The sequence below is a fragment of the Macrobrachium rosenbergii genome, chromosome 10 (assembly GCF_040412425.1).
Source record: "Macrobrachium rosenbergii isolate ZJJX-2024 chromosome 10, ASM4041242v1, whole genome shotgun sequence".
NCBI lineage: Eukaryota > Metazoa > Arthropoda > Malacostraca > Decapoda > Palaemonidae > Macrobrachium > Macrobrachium rosenbergii.
Genome location: NC_089750.1, coordinates 50,421,014 through 50,442,874, shown reverse-complemented (window position 1 = coordinate 50,442,874; position 21,861 = coordinate 50,421,014). Strand labels below are relative to the sequence as shown.

General features: G+C 39.2%; 1 protein-coding gene across 1 annotated transcript in view; it reads left to right on the top strand.

Moving 5' to 3' along the window:
* Positions 1-21,583, top strand: part of LOC136842628 (uncharacterized) — a 347,769-nt gene extending 326,186 nt beyond the window's left edge. The window contains exons 2-3 of the mRNA XM_067110243.1: positions 15,394-15,601; positions 17,955-21,583. Coding sequence (XP_066966344.1) covers positions 15,394-15,601; positions 17,955-18,377 — 631 coding nt within the window. The 3' untranslated portion in view covers positions 18,378-21,583. The remainder of the gene's footprint in view (positions 1-15,393; positions 15,602-17,954) is intronic.
* Positions 21,584-21,861: the final 278 nt, after the last annotated feature.

Sequence of the window (21,861 nt, the reverse complement as noted above, 5' to 3'; positions counted from 1 at the left end):
AGAGTCACAACTCCGAGACTTAATGTCAAAGCTCAGACACCAGTCAAAGAGAGTTAGAAGACTTCTAACGTCTTGAAAAGGCCCCTTCAAAGATGGTCATCTCCGTAGAGTCCAGAATCTTGGCAGTCGACAGATAGAGCCTCCTAGAATCAGCGGCGGCGAAGTCTCCCGCAGATGAGGAAGCGGTAAGCCTAAGTCTTCTCAGTCTCATACCACATCGCGCTTTTCCCGAGAGTCTTGAAGGAAAGGGCAGGCTCCCCTTGAGCCTTGCGGGGCGTCCATCCACAAATGGACTTTCTTTTGAAGGCCGAGTAGAGGCGAATTTAGTATTTTTCAGGAAATCCCGGAGCTTTCCCTAGACTTAGAAGAAGAGAAGTCAGGATGCAAGGGAAAGGGAGGGAGAGAGGGAAGGAACTGCCGGCAGAGAAGAGCATCCGGAAACAATTCCTTCAACTTAGCTTGACGAGGATCTGGTAAGTCCGGCGGCGAGGACTGATCATAACTCTCATCTTGCCAGACTCGAGACCCTAGCGATTCTACTCCAGCATCAGAGCGGGGAAAGAGGCAGAGAAAGTTGGAGAAGCACGCCACCAGGGACCTCTGCTTAGAAGGGGCTTGGCGTTGCAAAAGCAACTGGAGAACCAAGGAACCACACGGAGAGCCGACAGCGCACTTGGCTTAGGTGGAGCGTCTTGAAGAAGTCCGCGCGTCCATCGGGCGTCCGTCTGGCAGCGCGACGGAAGCTTCTTGAGGCGTCAGCCGGGCGTCGCGTCAGCGCTGGCATGACGGACGTCATAAGCCTGGCGAGCGTCATCAACAAAATGGAGAACATGACGACTAGAACGAGAAGGGAGGGGAGGACGTCCTGGGGTGACGTCAAGACGATCCTCCCCAACACCCTCTGGGGACGAGAGTCTAGGGTTCCTTACAGACGAAGCGCGGGCGAAAAAGAGCGAAAGGTGGCGAGCGAGGAGCAGGGAGAGAAAGGAGACCGCCTAGATCTCTTCACTGGAAGTCCTAACATCCTTTACGACGAGGAGGACGGGACCTGGACTCTCTGCAATGAACGAGGAGAGTTGCTGCATGGAGGCAATAAGGGTCCTCGTTGATGACGCCTCTCTCTGGAGAATCACGGAACCTAAGAGGCAGAAGGACGAGGGCGTCTAATCCTCTTCTTGAAGGGAGGCTCTTGGAGCGCTCAAAAACGTCTTCAGGATGACGTCGGTACTTCTTTGCGAGAAGCGCATCCACAAACTCTGGCGAGGCGCTGAGTAGGAGAGGAAAGGGCGTGAAACGTCCTCACTCCTAAAAGCCTCTTAAGAGGGCCGAGAGTCTATCCCCCGGCGGTTCCAGCCTGCGTGGGGAGGGGCGTGTCAGAAAGGAGCGGGCTTAGTCCTTCAGGACCCGAACCGCGGTCGAACCTGGGCAGCGCAGGAAAGCGTCTTGGGACCTGCCGAAGGACGCGCCAGACCGGTGGGGAGTTTCCCAGGCGTCACCCTCCTTCGGCTTTCGGCCTTGCTCTCCCTGAGTCCTGGGGTCAGCAGAGGTCAGGCAGCCTACGAGGCATGATGGGAGCCAGATCTGGCACCTCCACTGCACTGGGGCACTGAGTCACTTCACAAGCACTTATCTTGGAGAGCTGACACTTTAGTTCTAAGCACGAATCAAATTCCATCACAAGCGGAAACTTATATTAAAGTCTCCTGGCACGTCTGGCGGGGGCAACCACAGAGTTGGATCTAAAGGTACAGAGGAGTTGGGGCCAGAGCATCAACACTTCATAAAGAAGAGGCCTCCTGAGAGGGAGAAGACACTCCTCAATCCCGATCCTCCAGCACCACTACATATTTGTCATCGCTCTCATTCATTTTCAGACAAAAAGAAGCACATTCCTCCACACCTATCATTCAACATACGCCACTATACTTCACCTACAGATTAGAACAAATAGTGTGAGGGTCAGCACTTAGCTTTTCCAGCAACCTCACCTTACATTCCAGATGTTTTGCCGCGGTAACTAGCAGGCTGGGCCAGACATAATGATAATCTAAATCAAAAGCCCAAAGAAAAGTCAAAAAAGCGTATGCCCGATCTCTACCCGATCAAAGTCAAAATACCAAAGGCAATAGAGATACTCAGTAATCTAGAAAAAAAGCAAATCCTATAGCGGAGTGCAGACAGCAATTGTTGACAACACCCCGGCGACTGTGAAGAAAATACAGATGGAAAATGGGAATGGTTCCTGATACCCACGCCTCAGCGAGCGGGAGATGGGTACTATACCTGACCTTGACCACTGCGTGTACCGCGAGAAATTGAAATTCATAGCCGGACCTTGGAGAATACAGCTATATATATATCTGACGGGTAAGTTTCATGAACAAACAGTATTTTGCCCACACTATGGCAGTGAGTGTAGAGTGGAAATTGAGAGGAAAGCACTTAGGTGCGATAAGTCTCATTCCCCTGGCCAGAAAAAGAAATGTAAGCAGTGCCATTTCTAGCTCTCACTATTTTGGAACACCTGGTTTTCAAAAGCTCATTTAAATGAGACTTTTTACATTTTGCTTCCTTTTTGTCTCAAATTGGTTTTGTTATAGTGCCAGAAGAACTGCACCTCAATGACTGGTCCAGTTTTGCGAGGGAAGTCATTGTGAATTGGTGCATAAAAAAAAAAAAATGGGGACCTTCAACACTGTGGAGAGAGATGAGGACAAATTTGGGAAGAGGACATATAACGTTGGTGGAGTAGTCAAGGGTCAATTGGTATTTGGAGGGATTTGCAGACCACCGAGAACTTTTTGTTGTGCCAGTCGAAGACAGAAATACTCACACATTGTTGAGTCTAATCAAAGATTACACTGAACTCGGCACAACAGTTCTTTCTGACTGCTGGAAGGCTTATGACTGCCTTGCAAAGGAAGGCTTTATTATTTAAAAAGTCAATCACTCAGTGAACTTAGTTGATCCACAAACTGGTGCTCAACTGAAAGGTGGTGGTGTTAACTTAGGGACTGTACCCCTAGGTATGGTAGCAGAAAGTATAATTTTGTAGGTTATCTGTCAGTAGCCTACTTCAAAATTCATTTTAAAGAAACAAGTACTTGGTTCCCTGCTTTCTTAAAGGCAGCCGCCGATTTATACCTTCCAAATAGTTAAGGTAAGCCTATGTATATTTCATTGTCATTATACACATCGTGCGATCTATTACCTTGTTAATCGGTTATTCCATTACCTTTTTGTTGCTGATGAACATAATTTGGTTCTTTGTTTATTGTCTATTATAAATAACCCCACACTTTTATACCACATTTATTGCCCTCTAGAACACTTACATTGGAATTATGTTCCCTTACCTTTCATTAGTTTCTCTCTCATTAAGTCATCTTCATTCCTATGGTTGTTTTCGCACACTTCTTCACTCTTTTGTCCCTCCCTCTCCCTCACTCCCCTGTCCCTCCCTCACTTCCCTGTCCTCCCTCTTCCTCTATTAGCTTTCCCTCCCACCAACTTCACTCCCATGTCCCTCTGTCACCACCATTTCCCTCCTTCCTCACTCAACTTTCGCTCCCACTCTCTGTTATTAAGATGATTCTCTTCTTAACAGATGACTCGTGAATTTCCCTCACTTTCCTGAAGCATCCCTTCTTAAACGTATGGCTCCCAAGTGCCTTGCGCATGTGGAACCATTCCAGGGTGGCCAGCATAACAATAACATGTCCAGTCTTTCTACCTGTGGTTTACCCCCACCCAAAACCACATGTTCTCAAAGGGTCCCAAATCTTGTTGGATAGAGATGTGAGGTTAGTAATAGTTGACCACCAATAAACAACACCACCTCCTTCATCAGCAACACTAAAAGCATAGGGCAACTCAATTCCCAAGATTTCAGAATTACCCCAAAGTATCCGGACACCATCACCCCTAACAAAATATGCATGTAATCAGCTCAGAAAAATTCAGCCTAGGCCTACAACACAGCCTATATTTTCGCCGAGTAAACTTGAACAGTTTCCTTAAGCATTTTGGAATGCAATACTCTTATCAAACTTATTCCACTTATGATATGGAGAATCACAAAACTCCATAACCTTAATATTCCATCCAACAGATGGCGGGTTAAATCACACAACCTGCAAACAAAACCTTTACATGCCCAACGGTTAGGTACATAAAATCCAGTACTGTACCAGGATTACATGGCTCAACAGTTTAAGGAATGGCACACATTATCAGCACTTGGGAGACGTCATACTGATTATTGAAGAATAGCCTGGCAGCAAGTGGCCTCCACTGCAACTAAAATTTCGAATAAAACTTTTCCCTCTACTAGGATATTGTTAAAAACTCATGATAAAATTCCCCAATAATCTAGGCCTATGGTAGCAAAAAAAACAACGACTTCAAGAATACTCTATGTAAACAATAAGTACATAAGTTTACTGATTGAAATTCAATAAAGAGGGATGACGAACATTTAACCACGTCAATAGGTATGGCCTAGGCTAGTCTCGGCGAATTTTACTTGTACTAGGCCTAGGCCAACGGATAACCAGGCAACCTACCTAGGATACAGTACAGAATTTGCTTATGTTTGGAAGACTCCAGTCACCCCCCTATTATAATGGTAATTTATATTTTTCTTGGGTAAAACACATCAAAACAAAAAAATTCAACTCAATACACATGGAGTTCGCAAATGCTTAGCGAGAGAAAAATAATCAAATTACGATATATGGTAAGACAACACCGGCTCCCAACCACCCTCCATAGCTAATACGGCAAATTGTAACCAGTAAACTCCCCTAGGTTACGTCAGGTTGGTATTTTCAGGTTCTTTTAGTGGCCTATCATTTCATAGCTACTTTTGAATGAAAACCCCAAAATGGTTTTTCATGCAAAAAATGGCTGGCTGGAACCTTCACAAACGGCTGGCCGGAGTCTTCCGAAAAATTACAAAGAATTTCAAACAAAACAAGTAACCATATACGGCTAAACTATCACTTATTTATACCACGGCGGGTAAAACTACAAAATATGAAGGACCACACGTTAATGTGCTAGTTAGTACTCACCAACCTGAAGACCCGGGAATAGGCTCCATGAGGGTGCCATAGGTGGTAGCAGTCGTCAACCGCCTTATTTCCATAACGTCACATAATTGATCGCTGAGACACTATACCGGATTTCACAATACGGAATAACACAAAATAAAATACTAAACAGCCTGTTACTGATCGCCGCGCCGTTCACTTCCTTAATCATACGTAACATGGAAGCCCGCCGATATTCGTGGACGGTCGCCACCGTACGGATGGAGGGAAAGTAACTCGATGACGTATCTTGATGCTTGTCTTCTTCTTGCAGTTTTATCTTATGCGAAAGTACATCACCGATGTAAAAGAATGATAATAGCTCGAACAAAGGGTGCTCCTATATTATTGTAGCCAAAATATGTCTTCGTGTTCTAGCTGATTTACAGTTTTACCGGCTTTCATCAGTAAAGAAACGAAAAGATCTTACTCATAGCCTAACCACGATGATGTCACGGTAAACTTTGGAAGTGTTGGTCAGCCATTCCTGTTCAGGTGCCTTATAAGTCATATGAAGATTTCGATTGATAGTAGCTTGAATTTTATAAAACTTTGCTAGGAAAAGGCACAGGAACACGGAAAAACTTTATTCCTAATAAGGGTGTTGCCAGCTGTTGTCTTGTCTAAAAGAAACCTAAGGTGTTCTAACTGATTTGAATGTCTTTATCGTTTCTACCATAGGCCTAATCGGTATTTGTAAGAGGCAATCTTAATTCAGCATGCACAGGTGCACTTATATTATTCACCCCGTTGCTCTTGTATATCTGTAAATTCGCATAATGTATTGCCATATAATTGTTCATTTTAAGGCTTGGGTTGTTTCATAGACCTGGGCTATTATAAAACTAACTTGTAGGCTATTGTTAGCCCACAAAATAATTGTATTACACTTCGTTTCTGTTTATTCAATTCGTGTGGTACTCAGAGAGAGAACGTAAGGGAATCTTACCTTAGACTGTGTCATCTTCAGTGTACCACTAAACTAAATAATGATCAGCAACTTGGTGCAAAGACTAGTTATTGAATACCAAAGAATACGAGTACTTTAAATACTAAGAGAGTTTATGAAAATATTCGAAATTTCAGCGCGAAAAATGTGTGCATTTATGCATGCATCTGGCAGCCCGTGATATTTCTCAAGTTTCTGAGTTAATCTTCTATTTCTTTGGCAGGGCCTTCTCAATAATCTTCCTTTATTTAAATATGATACATTCCTAAATATGTGTGAGTTTTTGTTAATCGCATATTTAACTTATCTTTACCTATGTCTACATCATTATAACTATAACAAACAGAAAGGTAAACTCTTCAATCCCTAAAAGCTGAACCTGTCGTAAAAGATCTATAGAAAATGAGACTGAGCAAACAAAATTAATGACCAACAGCGATAAAGAAAGGACGCACATACAGTTGACGCATTAGAATATCTTCACTGTTTAAAGAAGGGTACGGAAAGACCGTAAAAATGAACCTTGACGAATTTATTCTCTTGTTAGGACTTCTCCCTCGTCACTTTTCCTGGAAACTGATTTTTATTTTCTTTTATATTTTTTATCTATTCTTAGAACAGGAGTTCTCGAGTAGCCCTGACGAATTAGAGTGGCGGTGTCTCAACCAAGTGCTTATGCAATCCTTTTAAGGAAATTAAACTTGGTTAAATAGTTGCTTTTGTTGTGACTTTCAAAGTAGCCCAGAAGGACACAGATGTAAGAGTAATTATTTACTTATTTTACGATTAACCAAACTCAATTTTTGGTTTATGTATGGAGCGTTTTAATCTCTCTCTCCTCTCCCCTCTCTCTCTCTCTCTCTCTCTCTCTCTCTCTACTAACTCAGTTGAGGATTTATTATTTCCTTACCTTTAACAATCTAACTTTATGATTCGTCACTTCTTGGAGGTCTTGACTACTCAGTAATACTACCTGCCTTGCAATAGATCGTAAAATTTCCTTTAATGGTGAATTCTGTTCTTAAATCACCGAGTCCTCGGTTTCTCGCTATTCATAATTACTTTTCAGATCTCTCTCTCTCTCTCTCTCTCTCTCTCTCTCTCTCTCTCTCTCTCTCTCTCTCTCTGCTTCTCTTCTTCTTCTTCTTCTTCTTCTTCTTCTTCTTCTTGTACATTATTTCCCAACGCGGTTTAATCCGCTGAGCTGAACTCCGTTGTCTTCCTCCTTTATAGCCAGATTTTATACCTTGGTAAAGTAAAACCAGCTACTCAGCAGCAGAGGCACGGTAGACGCTCTTCCCGCAGTAGTATACAAACACCCAAACTCACAAACGCATAATATTTTACACTCTACCACCTACACTCTCGCTGGCACGCAGGCACAAACACAGCCTTTCACTCCTCGACTTGATTCCTGGCCAATGTTTTATGACCAAACAAAAAGAGAAACGTCATTTGTAAGGACAAAGGGCGTGGTCAGGATAAGTCAAAAGGACCCGAAGGTCATACCACTGAGGTTAGCTCTGTTTGTCTTTCCTAACACCTACTCCTTAATTCCTCTTCTTAATGATTTCCGTTGGTCAAGCAGGGGCAAAACGCTACGTGCCAAGGCTTCCATTGTGAGCCCTGAATTCTCCGTTGGGAGGCTTCCTGGCTTCAGTTTTTAGGTGGAACCTGCAGGAATGCGTTTGCCTCCACATGTCTCAGGGGCATGACAGCTTGAATTCACAGGCACATAAGATAATGACGTCGAGTAAAATGGTGTCTTACTCCTCGCTCATCTCATTGTGTTCAGGTGCTTGGAGGCCTTTGAAAGCTTTCAGCCTCTTTAGAAAGCTTGTGTACACCAAAATACTGTTTAAAAAAAAAAAATAGGTAAGAATGAAGTATGTACAGTTTTCTAAAAAGTAAGGAGCTTACAAATAAACGTAAATTAAGACCCGCCCCCGCCCAAAAAAAAAAGAAGAGTACGAAGGGCATGAACCTTGGACTTCTCCTGTATTTTATGAGTAGCGAAAACACAAGAAAAATTAAACTGCTGCCGTTAAAACAATGATGACGATGGAAATCTCTCTCTCTCTCTCTCTCTCTCTCTCTCTCTCTCTCTCTCTCTCTCTCTCTCTCTCTCTCTCTCTCTCTCTCTCTCTCTTCATGCGATTCTGTATTGTCACTGTATTTATATCTAATCTATTTTCTTGTATTTTCTTGTCTATGTATTTGATATCTCAAACAAAAGAACATATAAAAGGTGGTTAAAAAATACGCAAATAAGCAGCATGAATGTTTGAAGATGAATGTAAATGAGAATAAGAAATGCTAACATTGCATCGCACACATTATGGCCCTTGATAGACTGTTTATTGACCTCAGTCTATTTTTGCCGGCCTTCCATCCCGTCCCCATCGTTCTCTCTCTTCTCTCTCTCTCTCTCTCTCTCTCTCTCTCTCTCTCTCTCTCTCTATCATGATTTATGTTGTTATTACGGTACCGAATTTTGTTTGCTGATATGCTCAGTGGAGTAAAAGGTGTTAAAGTTAAATGAAGATATATCAGCATCAGTTTTTAACGTAGGAAATTCCAGACGCTCTGGAGGAAAAGACATCGAATTATTTATGGTTATTCCCGAGAAGATAAATAGGATTAATGCAACTCGGTTCGTCTTAATATTACCATTAACAAATTTTGTAAACCGAACAAATTAAACAAATTAAAGCAAAGAATGCTTTAATGATGTAGTACCTTAGTAAGGGAAAGGTGGTATTTGCAATTGGGTTCTTGTCTGCTTATGAATGTTCACTTTTGATCGCACAGTATCACACTCTTTCAAGGTAAAAATTTAGATTCAAATCAATCTTTTCGGCTCACTTTAATGCGAATGGTCAATATATTAATTTCTAACCTTCGGTCATTTTATTCAAATAGTTAGCTTATATTTAGCAGCAATGGTCAAAAACGGATATGGCCATGGGGCCATCGACCTCATCCCAAAAATCAGTCACTTGTGGCAGCGCGAGGAACCATCACAGCGCGTGATTCAGAATCCAGTGGCCATTAGATTAGCAGTAAGAAAAATAAACACTTCTTGCAAAAAATCAAGAAATCAGCTTACTGGACATTTAACACCAATAACCGATTAGTCACTGGAGGTGGATTAACAGAATCCAAAGCTTAATGAACCTGTCCTCACGAGCGGTAAGCGACGGCAAAGATCAGCTCCCAGTCTTTGTTTCTTTAACGGTAGGTTAGATAACTGCTTCAGGATTAAGAAAAAAAAAACACACACACACAGACACGAGAGAGAGAGAGAGAGAGAGAGAGAGAGAGAGAGAGAGAGAGAGAGAGAGAGATGGGGTGGGTGGGGAATCGAAAGGAAAATTGACATAATATGATCTCAACACGAAAGCAATCAACATTCCTTCAGTTTATCAGGTAAAGCACATACGCGCTCTTTTGTATAGCCCCAGTTTCTTGACCTCTTAACAACCCGCCCTCCTGTAAGCTTTTTTCTTTCCTTTTATGCAGGCACTTGGCATGCATGAATAAGACAGTGCCGTTATATCCACTGCTTTATGTTTGTGTCTATGCTGTGAAAGTAAAGAGTGCAAGTCTTTTCTTACTTTCTCTCTCTCTCTCTCTCTCTCTCTCTGCTGTTCTTGGCATGAATTCTTAGTGCGAATGATTCATGTAATATATTACAGCTCCTGTTACATCCGGTGCAAGTTTCTGGAAACAGAGGGTTTTACTTATTCAATAATGGATATATCAGTCAAATTATGATATTGGCATAACTACAAGCAGTATTACCTTTATCCCTGTTACTGTTCTTTTTCGCTTTTGCTGTTATCATTCCCAAGAAGTTTAAAGTTGGTATTTGAAAAAAAAATGAAAAAAAACGTAAGTCAATGTTGACAGTCAAACCAAATATTGTGCAAAATTTGTTTAAAAATCCAAACACCGCTAGAAATGTCGTACGAGAAATATATAAAAATAAATAAATTCCAAATGGAAGAGTTGAAAGTTCTCATTCACACTAAAAAATCACAGGCAACGCGGACCTGCATTAATCCCCTCGGTCAGATGAAAAAGAATCTTCCATTCAATGCAACTATCAAGCTAACTTTTTGATTGATTAAATTTTCAGAACTGATGTCACAAGAACTTAGTTGTCGACGCACTAAAGAAAGTATCCATAGGAGATGTCTGAGGAGTTTAGTTCTTCGTTGGGCGAGCGGGTTCCGTTCTCAGCTACCACTCTGTTGGCCGCGAGTTCGAATCTCCGACCGGCCAATGAAGAATAAGAGGAATTTATTTCTGGTAATAGAAATTCATTTCTCGCTATAATGTGATTCGGATTCCACAATAAGCTGTAGGTCCCGTTGCTAGGTAACCAATTGGTTCTTAGCCACGTAAAATAAGTCTAATCCTTCGGGCCAGCCCTAGGAGAGCTGTTAATCAGCTCAGTGGTCTGGTTAAACTAAGATATACTTAACTCCGTTGTCATAAGTATTGGTGACTTTGGTAAGAAAGGGAAAGTAAAAAAAGTAAATTGCAGTAGTAATTTTGTAACAGAAATTGGTGTCCAAATGGAAAGGAATTTGATTTTCATGGCACTGAGAGGGAAAGCTAAATTATAATATTTGTTGGTGTTTGGAAGTGACGAAACATTCCTTTCTCTATTTTACCGTTTTTCATTAACATGAGAACTCTTCCGGGAAACAATTCAAGAAGATTGACGCGTATTTGATAAATGGGGAATTAAGAACTCCAAAATACTGGGAACTGAAAACAGGAAAATGACTCGGCAGATTCAGGCATAACTTCCACGATTGCTCAGGTGTAAGGAAAAACAAATGACAGGCAGCTTGCCCTTATCGCTGGTAGACTAACTGGGAACATTTTTCACCGCCAGAGAGAAAACAAAAAGAGGCTATAAATGTTTGTAAAAGCTAAGGAGGAAATGGAACGTAAATTGAGTGGTGGCGCTCATAGATCAAGAGCGTGGACTCCCACGCCCTGTTGGATCCAACACGTCCTGAGATGTGGGGTTGCCGACAAATGCAGCCAGACAAATTTTAAACGCGGGATGTAATTCACTCTGAACGTACGGCGCCGCAGTAATTTATATGACCAAAAGAGGACGCGTTTCCCACACGTTCAACGTACCAGTAAATTCCGTAATGTTAAGTTCAGTAACAGAAAAAACTGGAATGATGGCGTCAAATATTTTTGGCGCTGAAATGGATGATGGCAGGGGTATTAGATGCAGCTAGGTATAAACTGCTCCTAATAGAGGAGGAAAGAATCCAAGAAAAAGGAAATTTGGAGACGATATTGTCGTGAATTATTGTGCATACCTGAAAGAATTTTTAAAAGATAAAAAAATTCGTAACCGTAAAGATTCCTTCCTGAGGGGAAAAAATGCTTGATCGAAGCAAAATCTGTTGTCCTAATCTGATAAACTACCCTTATCTCTCAAACATGCCTGTCTCTTCAGCTCTGGTCCAGTCGTTCCCGATCGGATATTATGCTATTGCTGATTCAATTTCACGCTTCTGGAATCAAAAGATCTTTGACAGTGCGCCTGTGCCTTCCCTCTGTCTGTCATGCAAGACTTTTTTTCCCATACCTTAATTTCACTGAATGATGTCTAAGTTTTATGATTTTCTCATTCGTAGGACAAGATTGTCCTTATCTAAGGAGCCTGATTCACAAACGCCTCATCCTTAGAATTCTAAGCCGGAGCTGAGCATTTTCTACCGGAAATCTCAATTTTTGCAACATGTGTATCACGTATAGCGACTAACACGATGGTCAACCGCTTTAGACAAGATTTTTTACCGTTTATTCCCACAGTTCTGTGCCTTATTTTGCGTTTCGAAAGTCATTTAACCAATCTCTTATGAATCAAGGAAGTTTGGCAATAACTGAAAAAGAAAAGTCCATTCTTACAGTAACCGTGCTTTGATTTTGGCAACCACATTCGTGTCTGTCACTTCAGAAGAGGAAACTAATATATATCTGAAATAAAAAAGAAATGAAAAACACTAAATAGCTGAAACCATTTGACAGGGAGAAAGACATGAAGGTCGCGAGAGTCAATCACGACAAGGAAACGAATGACCAAGTGAATGACCTCGTTTGACCAGACCTCCACCTTTCCAGTCGTGACGTGAGGAGAATTCCCTGGGATTCCGAGCGTCGAATTGATTTTTATTAAATGCGGTCGTTCTAATGAGAGAAACAGCTCCCAAAATTGTTGGTGTTCAACGCCCACATCACGTTCGGTCCTGGGAAAAAATACTTGTGTGAAGCAATTTATCTTGTTTGACAGTATTGTAATTGTTTCAGCTTCGTTTAAAATCTATTTTCATTTAATTATAGAAACAGGTTAGTGACGAGTGTTTTATCCGAGCATCTCATTGTCAAGCGATTACTGATGAGTCATAAGCTTTTATTTAATTAACAACTATTCAACAACAGAATGAAAGAAATTTCTATTTTCATATGGCGGCCATGTTAATGATGCCGTTAATAAAAACAGAAGTCCATTAAAAGATTTATTCTTGTAGGATCGAGTGTACTCTAAGCAGACATACCAAACTAAAGCAATACTAATTTTGTTACTCAGGAGGGTTACTCATAGGTCTAAGTAGTTCCCAAGTCAACAAATGAAAAAAACATGGACAAAAGGGGCTGGGAATGATTAAGCTACTTCGTTCTTGCCTCATTTCAGGTACCACACTAATTTATCTGCGGGTCCCCACCTCCAGTCAGCTCGAATCTATCTCCGCAGTTGGGTTTCCCTTGACTTTTTCTCATTTCCCCGTGATAGTATCAGTGCCCTTAAACTCTAAGCAGGAGAATTCGTTAACTGTTCTCGTGAACACTTTGCATTTTGAAAAGAGAGCGAGTAAAGCACATTCATATCCATTTTTCTCATTCTTAGAATTTTACTGTGCGTATATGTATGTGCACAGTAAGGCTTCATTCACTTGTATGTATATGTATATGCATAATGCGTGTGCATGCACTTGCGCATATCTGAATGATTACGTTAATATATATATATATATATATATATATATATATATATATATATATATATATATATATGTTTATATATAAATATATATATATTATATATATAATATATATATATATATATATATATATATATATATATATATATATATATATATATATATATATATATATATATATATATATATATATATATATATATATATATATATATATATATATATATGACTGTAATCACATTAACACCTGTTTTATGTATCACACACCACCACAGGTGAGAAAATAAGAGACTGGGTGTCTCTTATTTTTTTCACTTTGTGGTGATGTGTGTGTATATATATATATATATATATATATATATATATATATATATATATATATATATATATATATATATATATATATATATATATATAAAATAAAACTTTTGGTAATCTATCTTACAATTTGTGCAAACGCACACAAGCACGAATACATACACATTCTGCCAGTTTCTCTGGCCTCATTGTGACCCATCAGTCTCCTGAGGTCCGTTGCAAGTTGTTTGGTATGGATATTTCAATCCAACTGCCCGGTGGAAACACATTGCAGTCTACCATCCTTCTTTATCGAAAGCCAGTCGTATTTCTGTGCCATCCTTTTCATACTCATGTTCCGGAGATGAATATATTTAGCGAGATTTATAGCTTAATAAATCGTAGGACTACATTAAAAAATCTAAATTTATGTATATTGCTCCAGGTCGTCGTCGGTCCTTTTTGCCTCATTAAAAATCGCCAGCACGGAACATCAGCGATCACGGGAAATGATTAACTGCCGTAATAAACGACTTCGTTTCAAGTCTGGCCAAATTTATATGAGACAGGAGTGTGAATTCCTTATCATGTCGGCAATTATAAATGGTCATCGCCATCGAATGCCCTCTAAATATCGCTCAGACAAGGGTAAGCTTTTAGAGGAGTGTCCAGATCATTGTGATGAAATATGAAAGAAACCAGAAATAAAGACATTTAGATGAATCATGGTGATGCGCTTTCACTACCGTGGACATCAAAGCGGCATGTGAGAAGTCGGAGGAGATCTCCCGCAAGGCGAAAAACTTCTCGTTATTCCTATTGTTGCTCACTTCACTTTGTGCAAACAAATTAAAAAAGAAGTTCAGTGGATAAATGTGTTAATTTTCTTATGATTCTTATCACGCAACTACATATAAACGATAAGTTCAATGGACAAATATATAAGTTTATTTGTAAGTCTGACAACTCTATTACAAATTCAGTAGAGGGAAGCATATGTAAGCTTGTAAGCATAATCGTGCAATTTATAAATAATTGGCCTTGCATTTGTAATGATGACTGCACAGTTATATCTAATCAGCATGTAAAACTACACACCAAGGTCTAAAGATGGCTTAGTTTTAATAAAACTCTCTCTTTAGATTTCTAAACCGTCGTATATCTTAACCGGTCATTGCAAAAAAGTTTGCTCCAGAGGGCTACTTTTGGTATCTAATAGCCTATTTGGAGTGTTCCCAACTGCTTTTTCAACCAGCTCACAACTGACTTCACAAATCATATCAGGATATCATTTCTGCTCGACCTCCTTTTTAAGAGGTCAATGTGGTTTAAGTTACCAGCGTCAGATATTGGCAAAGTTTCACCATTAGAATGATGTAATCAACACTCTTGTGCCATCATTTTTTTATTGCAGTGCTAGTGGGAAATTCTTAGTGATGCTTATGCAAATAAGTAAAATCTAGCCTATATAAAATGGTTCTCAATAAATGCAATCACCCAATGAGTAAATAGACTTAAAACTTCTTCAAGAATGTGTGCCTATTATTCATAATGGACTTTCTAACCCTGGTTTAGGTTACGTTCAGCACTGTTGCATTATTTATTTTCTCCTTGATTGTCCGTATTCGTTCCTACCAGCGTGAAAGCGCGGAGGCTAAAGGTCTGACACTTGCGACCATTCATAGCTGTAATCATATATGCATGCATTCATGTAACAGTACCTTCATACGTATCTCAGCTGTTTATGTGCTTGTATATACAAACAAATGTTTATGGCTATATATATATATATATATATATATATATATATATATATATATATATATATATATATATATATACATATGTATGTATGTATGTATATAATTATATATATATATATATATATATATATATATATATATATATATATATATATATATACATACATACATACTCGTATCTATATTTTTAGAAATATTTCTTGATCTTAACCATATCATTCAGGTGCTAAAGCATTGTTGTACACTTCCAGGTTGCAAGTGACTCTAATGGTGGCGATGACAATGGTGACGATGGCGCTGTTTCCAGCAGTAGATGGCTTCTCTCTGGGTCGCCTCTTCCCAGCCTCCCGAAGTGGCGTTCGAGGGACACTGATCAGTAGCTTGCAGTCTTCTACAAAGACGTCTTCTAATGCTCTGAAGGAGGCCTTGAAGGAAGCCGCAACGACCACGGAAAGACCTGTAAGTGGAGAGAGAGAGAGAGAGAGAGAGAGAGAGAGAGAGAGAGAGAGAGAGAGAGAGAGAGAGTTTGTGTTTTATGTATTATCAGTCTGTTAAAATAAAATGTTTTGAAAACATCAATTTTTTATATGTTGACCAAAACGTGATCTTTAAGTATTAATCGAGAATTATATGGACTTTATGAAAAGTACCTGATTCATGGTACAAGAAAAATGGCATCATTCCATCTATTATTTAATTATTCTAAAAACTTGCTCTTTTCTGAAATGACTTAAATAAGACCATTGTTACAGATGTAAATCTTAATTGATTAATTCTCATGCAGCATCTACTCAGAATGTTCTAATTTTACATCTAATTCAGTATCTCATAAAATCTTGCCTTTTTGCTATCAGGGTCTGCGTTAATTAAATTTTTTACTTAGATGAACTTAACCACTCGTCAGTTTTTTTTTTCTCTGTATTCATCAGCTCCCAACTTCATTAAATGTAAAGGGATCGCCACACACCGGTAATATATTTTATGGTTGCCGAACGAAATTGGGTATGCTGGTGAATTTTGAGCTCATTCTTTGCACCAGTGATCTAGCAAAATTGTCTTCTCCAGAATATCATGGTTATCGTTGGAGGATTCAGTATAATGTTTCTGTAAAGAGTGGCCATGGGAATCCAATAAAAACAATCAAATTACAGAAATGTTGCTTTAGTTATATCAATTTTCCCAAAATAACATGGTAAAGGATGAAGTTCTCAGAAATTATGGAAGGGATATCTTAGAATAAACATACGTACCTTCAAACAGTATTTATTTTTTTTTCTGAAAAAGTCGACGTTCTTTGTGTGATAGAAGTGAGTCGAGGTCTATCTGCTGAAACCCACCATTTTCGAATTACTGCACATTCAAAGTTCGCATTCCTCTTGGAGTTTGAAGAAGCTCAAGAAACCACAAATTTCAGGCTTGTTTTTTGCGTGGAAGTTGAGTGTTCCAGTCAAGGAAACCTCTGTTGTAGAAAGGAATTTCAGAACTCACCGCTGCTTGTGTTAGAGGTAAAGGTATTATTATTTAACAGGATAAATGCGTTTAATGTACATCAAACGTTAATCGAGTTAGCAGCAAACGCAAAATTGTTATATTGCTTTTTCAAATGCCTGTAATCTTCTCAAATGCTGGCTTCTCCAGCTCCAAGATGATGACTATGGCAATTATGATAATGATGATGACGAAAGAAATATACTTTTCTCCATCATCTTTAGAGCCGTTGTTCTTGTGTTCTCGTATGCACGAGCATTGAAGCTTTAAAAGAAGACTTAGAAATGTCATTAAAACAGATTTCTGGCCCAATCCTTTAGAAATAGAACAAAAGTGTAGTTAGGCCACAAATCTTTACAACTCTTAGATGTCAATCAGCCAGTCAGTCAGTGAAATTAACGAGTGAAAAATGAATTAAAGCTTTCACCAGGAACTCGCCAAGAATCTCCAAAAGGCGGTTCTCACCCGTCCGTGACATGAAAACTTTTTTTTCTCGGGGCAACGTAGATTTAAATGATAGGCTCTTGCAAAACGTCTCAATGGGGGTGATGAGGTTTAGTTAGTCCAACAGCAGGGAACCTCAATTAGGACTGGTTCGGGGCGCCGTAGGGGTTCTTCAACCCCCAGTGGCGAATTGATTTCTTTTCCTTTGTCTTGGTCGCCATAAAGCGACGTCAAGCATCAGCTATTTTGTTTACTAATTTTTTCTTTTATTTGTATTCTGATTATATTTTTTATATGGATTAGTGCCTTACTATTAAACTTTATAGGTTTAAAATGATTAACTCTCAAAAGACAAAATAAGGTTAAACATTTCTGTTGATAAAAGTTCTTCTTTACTGCAAGGTTTAATATTTGTTCCTCTTTCTGCGATTAAATGAAGAACAAATCGAATACATGATTTTTACCTGTTGTTTTACATTTGTTAAAGTTGTGTAAACAGGTGTCAAAGATGGCGCATCTTTTCGGATGCACAAAATTACCTGTAAATCTATTTTGAGTAGTGATACTAAGTTAAGCTTTTGTTAATGCCAACAATAATTAAAGCATAGACCGTACTAAAAATCTGATCAAGACATGCACATTTATTGCAGTTAATTAAAACGAGCTCTAAATAAATTCATTCATTTCTGGATCTTTTTTTCTTTGGAATATCCTGTTTCTAAAGAGGCACATTCCGTAACCTGAAAAACTTTGTTTAAATTCACGAAACTCTAAGTAAATCAGTAATTGGTTTAGGAATTTCATTACGGTTGAGAAGACAGATTAGCTGTACACGTATTCAAGAAATATTCGCATATCTAATGAAGTATTACATCCGCAGAAACTGAAGCACCCGGTGACGAACTCTCCCATCTACTACATCCGCCTGCCCCCTTCTCCTTACGTCTACATGCCCGGCCTCGGCTACGTCTCGCCCAACACCGACACCTTCAAGTTCATCAGACCCGGAATCGACTTCGTCAACAACGGCCGCCCTTCCAGCATCTTCCACTTCAAAGGAGCCTCCACCACCCCGAAGACCCCGACGACCACAACCACGACCCCAGCTCCCGCAACGACGACTACGACGGCAAAGCCAGCCAAGCCAAGTCCGACCAAGAAGCCCAGCAGCATCCATTGGCTCACCGGAACCTGGATGTTCAACGGAAGGCCTTCCAACCTCTTCATCTTCAACTCTCCCAATAATCCCGATCACTTCGATATGCTCCATAAGAAATACAACAAGTCGCGGGTTCTATTCTAGGCGTTATTAACTTTATGATTTTGTACATTCTGATACTGTCATAATCACATGCTAGAATTACTTAACAGGATTTTTGCATAATTGAATACCGACTAAAATGCTAAAGTAGCCCTATAGGAGATTTTGTAAGCTAAAGTTGATTGAAATAGAAAAGTAGAGCAATCCCACAGGCTTCTGTGTATCTGGATATTGTCGAAAATAAAAAGTTAGATCTTACCCACTGAGTCTTGTTTACAGTATTTTGATAACACAAAAAAGAGTGCTGTTTGATCTTTATTCAGGATTGTTTGTCAAGAAATCTGTTAAAGACTTGAATTACCCAGGTAACTTCTGAATCAACACTGAATTAAACTTAATTCAAAAGCAAAAACAGCTCCACAGTTTCTGGTAACAGAGTTATTTTTATTTAATTTTCATGGTTTGACCATTTTATTCGTAAATGATTGGATATTTCAATTTCTCTGCGACATGCGGTGACTCAATTTCAATTTCTCTTTTTGTTTAAAGCTTCTAACCGCACTTTGAATTAAATTATGTTATTAATGTATCAGACTTATCATTATTATTATCATCATGGAACGATCACGTCCAGGTGACGTGTCGTATTTAGTGTCTTAAATTTTTAATCTAGGAGAGTAGTTTTAGCCACTAAAGGCGAGAATAAAGAAGTTTTACTCATAAATATGTCTCTGCTCTTTGTTTTTTTTATCTCTCTCGCTCTCTCTCTCTCTCTCCCTCTCTCTCTCTATCTCTCGTCCCGGAAGTGCTGTGCTTACTAGATAAACCCCTTTTACTCTCATATGACGTAATCAGAACACTATATTGGTCTACGATCTGTTTCTCAAACCACAGCAGACCAATCAGGGGAGTAATTCGCTTCCAACTGTCGATCGTCTTTGTTGGAAGGGCTTTTCTTTTCCAAAGGAATTCAAGTACTTTTGGAAGGTCCAACAAGAATACATTGACTCTTGAAACTTGCAACAGACCTTAGGCTGACTAGCAGGGATGCGTCACGACGATGTCCGGGAACCAGAGAAGTAATTGAGTGTAGTGAGATTTTATCGTTGCAGAGGAAACAAATGACCACGATAAGGTGATCGTTTCCAATGAACACCTTCCGTTTGATTCCCTTCGATTCCTTCGTCATCTGTTTTATCTTGTTGGATTGATTCATTCTTCTCTTTATTCTCGCCTGAAGTGATGTCTCCAGTGTGCCATCAAAAATGTGATTTTACTTTCCTCTTTTACATCAGACTTAAGCAAACAGCGAAGTCACGTCGTAATATTCTGGGAATTTTCTGGTATTGGTCTCTTGTTCCTCGTGGTGTTATTTGACGCAATACTTTTTTCTTTTTTAGAAAAATTTTGTGAAATCTTTGAACGTGAATTTCTTTCAGTTACCTTTAAACTAATATCAATACAATATTTTATTATGTTAATGTAATTTTGAATCAACTTTTAAATAAAATAAAAACAGACATTCAAGTACATTAATAGAGAAGCGTGAAAAAGTTACAGAAATAAATGTACAGCGTATGTTCCAAAACCTAAGGAAATTATAAGAGTTAGAATTTTCTGGCATGCGGGTTTTGTTAATTTATGTTATTTCACCAGCGAGCAATATCCGACAGAAAAACACACACCTACCCCACTCGCCCTGTTTCTTTTTTTTTTTTTTTTTTTGTTTACTTCATCATTGCACGCGAAATATTTCAATTTATTCTTCTCTATCATGGGCTAATAATGTAGTTTATTGTCAGGAAACGACCAAGCAATTTGCGCACAGATTTCGTTATTGACGAAATGGGACCGTGGATGTACTCTCTGGGAAATACATGCAAAGCTGATGCATTTTGGCTGATGTGAAACGCATTTTATTATCAAGCTAATATGGAAGTCAATCAAACTCGATCAAGGTCGTACTCAAGTGAAGCAGGTAAACAACCGGAGTCATATAAAAGATTTCAAGTTGTTGATTATACAGTCACCCGGTGTCCACCCAAAGTCCTCCCGCCAATCGGATAGTCACCCGAATCGAGTGAGAAAATAAACCATTTCTTGTAAATCGTGCAGTCAGCCTGGATCAAGTCAAAGACCTCAAGCTCATGAAGCAGGTAACTGGTCTTAATTCAAGCACTTCCTGGCACAGACCAGGCAGACAGCCATACTCAACTCTAACACTTTCTGGAGGAAACAGGCACTCAACGAGACTCGAATCAAAGACGTCCTTACGGGAATCGGAGAGTCAACCGGAATATAATCAGAGACCTCATCCTCCTCACGGTCCCCATCACGCGCGCAAAATAGAATTTCCTGCCAGCCAAATGGACGCAACAGGATTTGAGCAATTTGTTCGGTGCATCATATCAGGGTCAAAAATCGCTCTGACTGACCGTTACTTTAAAACCGAATCCTTCCTCCCATTGTTACAACAAACATTTTGCTCATATCTCTTTAATTTCGTCCTACAGTCTTCCGTTCCTCGAGTTAACAGTCAGTAATGATGACTGTTGCCGAACTCCGAGCGGCTGTAGGATCGGGGGATATTTGTAGTCAACCTATGTGATTTGACGCTTCCGACAGACTTCTTTGGTTTTTCTTTCGCGATATTGTGTAAGGTCAAAGGTCAAAGGGAGGAGTTGGATTAACGGGGAATTTTGGTTGATGTTTTTTATCTTTGTATCGCTGATACATTTGCAGCTTTTATGTCTGGTTTTTCGCGTGTTCTTTTTCCTTGGAGAAACCGGCTTCATTTAAAACCAAGTAGTGCTGTGAAATAGTCCTGATGTTATATGATTTTTAAAGCTTTTGTAGAAATTTATCCTTGTAGTATAGCGGAAATGTAATTGCGTAACTTATTTATAGATTATATAACTACATTAATAGCTAATATATTTAAAATATTCCTACTTATATTAAAAAGTATTCTAAATATCTATGTTTTTACACAAGAGTATTTAAATAGTTTCTACAGCAATTGAAAGTTTATTATTCAGTCTAAGAATTGCACTTGTTACTAAAACATTGTTAAGATTGTTGCATTATATACTTTTATATCCGTGTACAGAAAATATATTGTTACAGCCCCTTTTTCAAAAGGTGGCTACACTGTTGATAATGTTATTTTAGACATCTTGCACGTAGCTATATTGATCATGGATCGGTGCAAAGATATCATTTGTATCACGTCATTTTTAAATAAAAATGTTTGTAATAAAGTGCGTTTTTATATGTGTTTTCCTCAGTAATATGTGAAGTTGTAGAGGTTCGTTATTCTAATTTTGAACATATCTACTTATTGTTGCTGAAATGGACTCGGCTCTCTCTCTCTCTCTCTCTCTCTCTCTCTCTCTCTCTCTCTCTCTCTCTGTTTTTGCTTACGCTGGTCAGGTGCAGAATGGTTCTGAAGATAATCTTTTTCTTAATGAACCTTTTGAAGTGAAGGGAAGCACAAAAAGTGATGGAAAAGAAACACAATTAATAG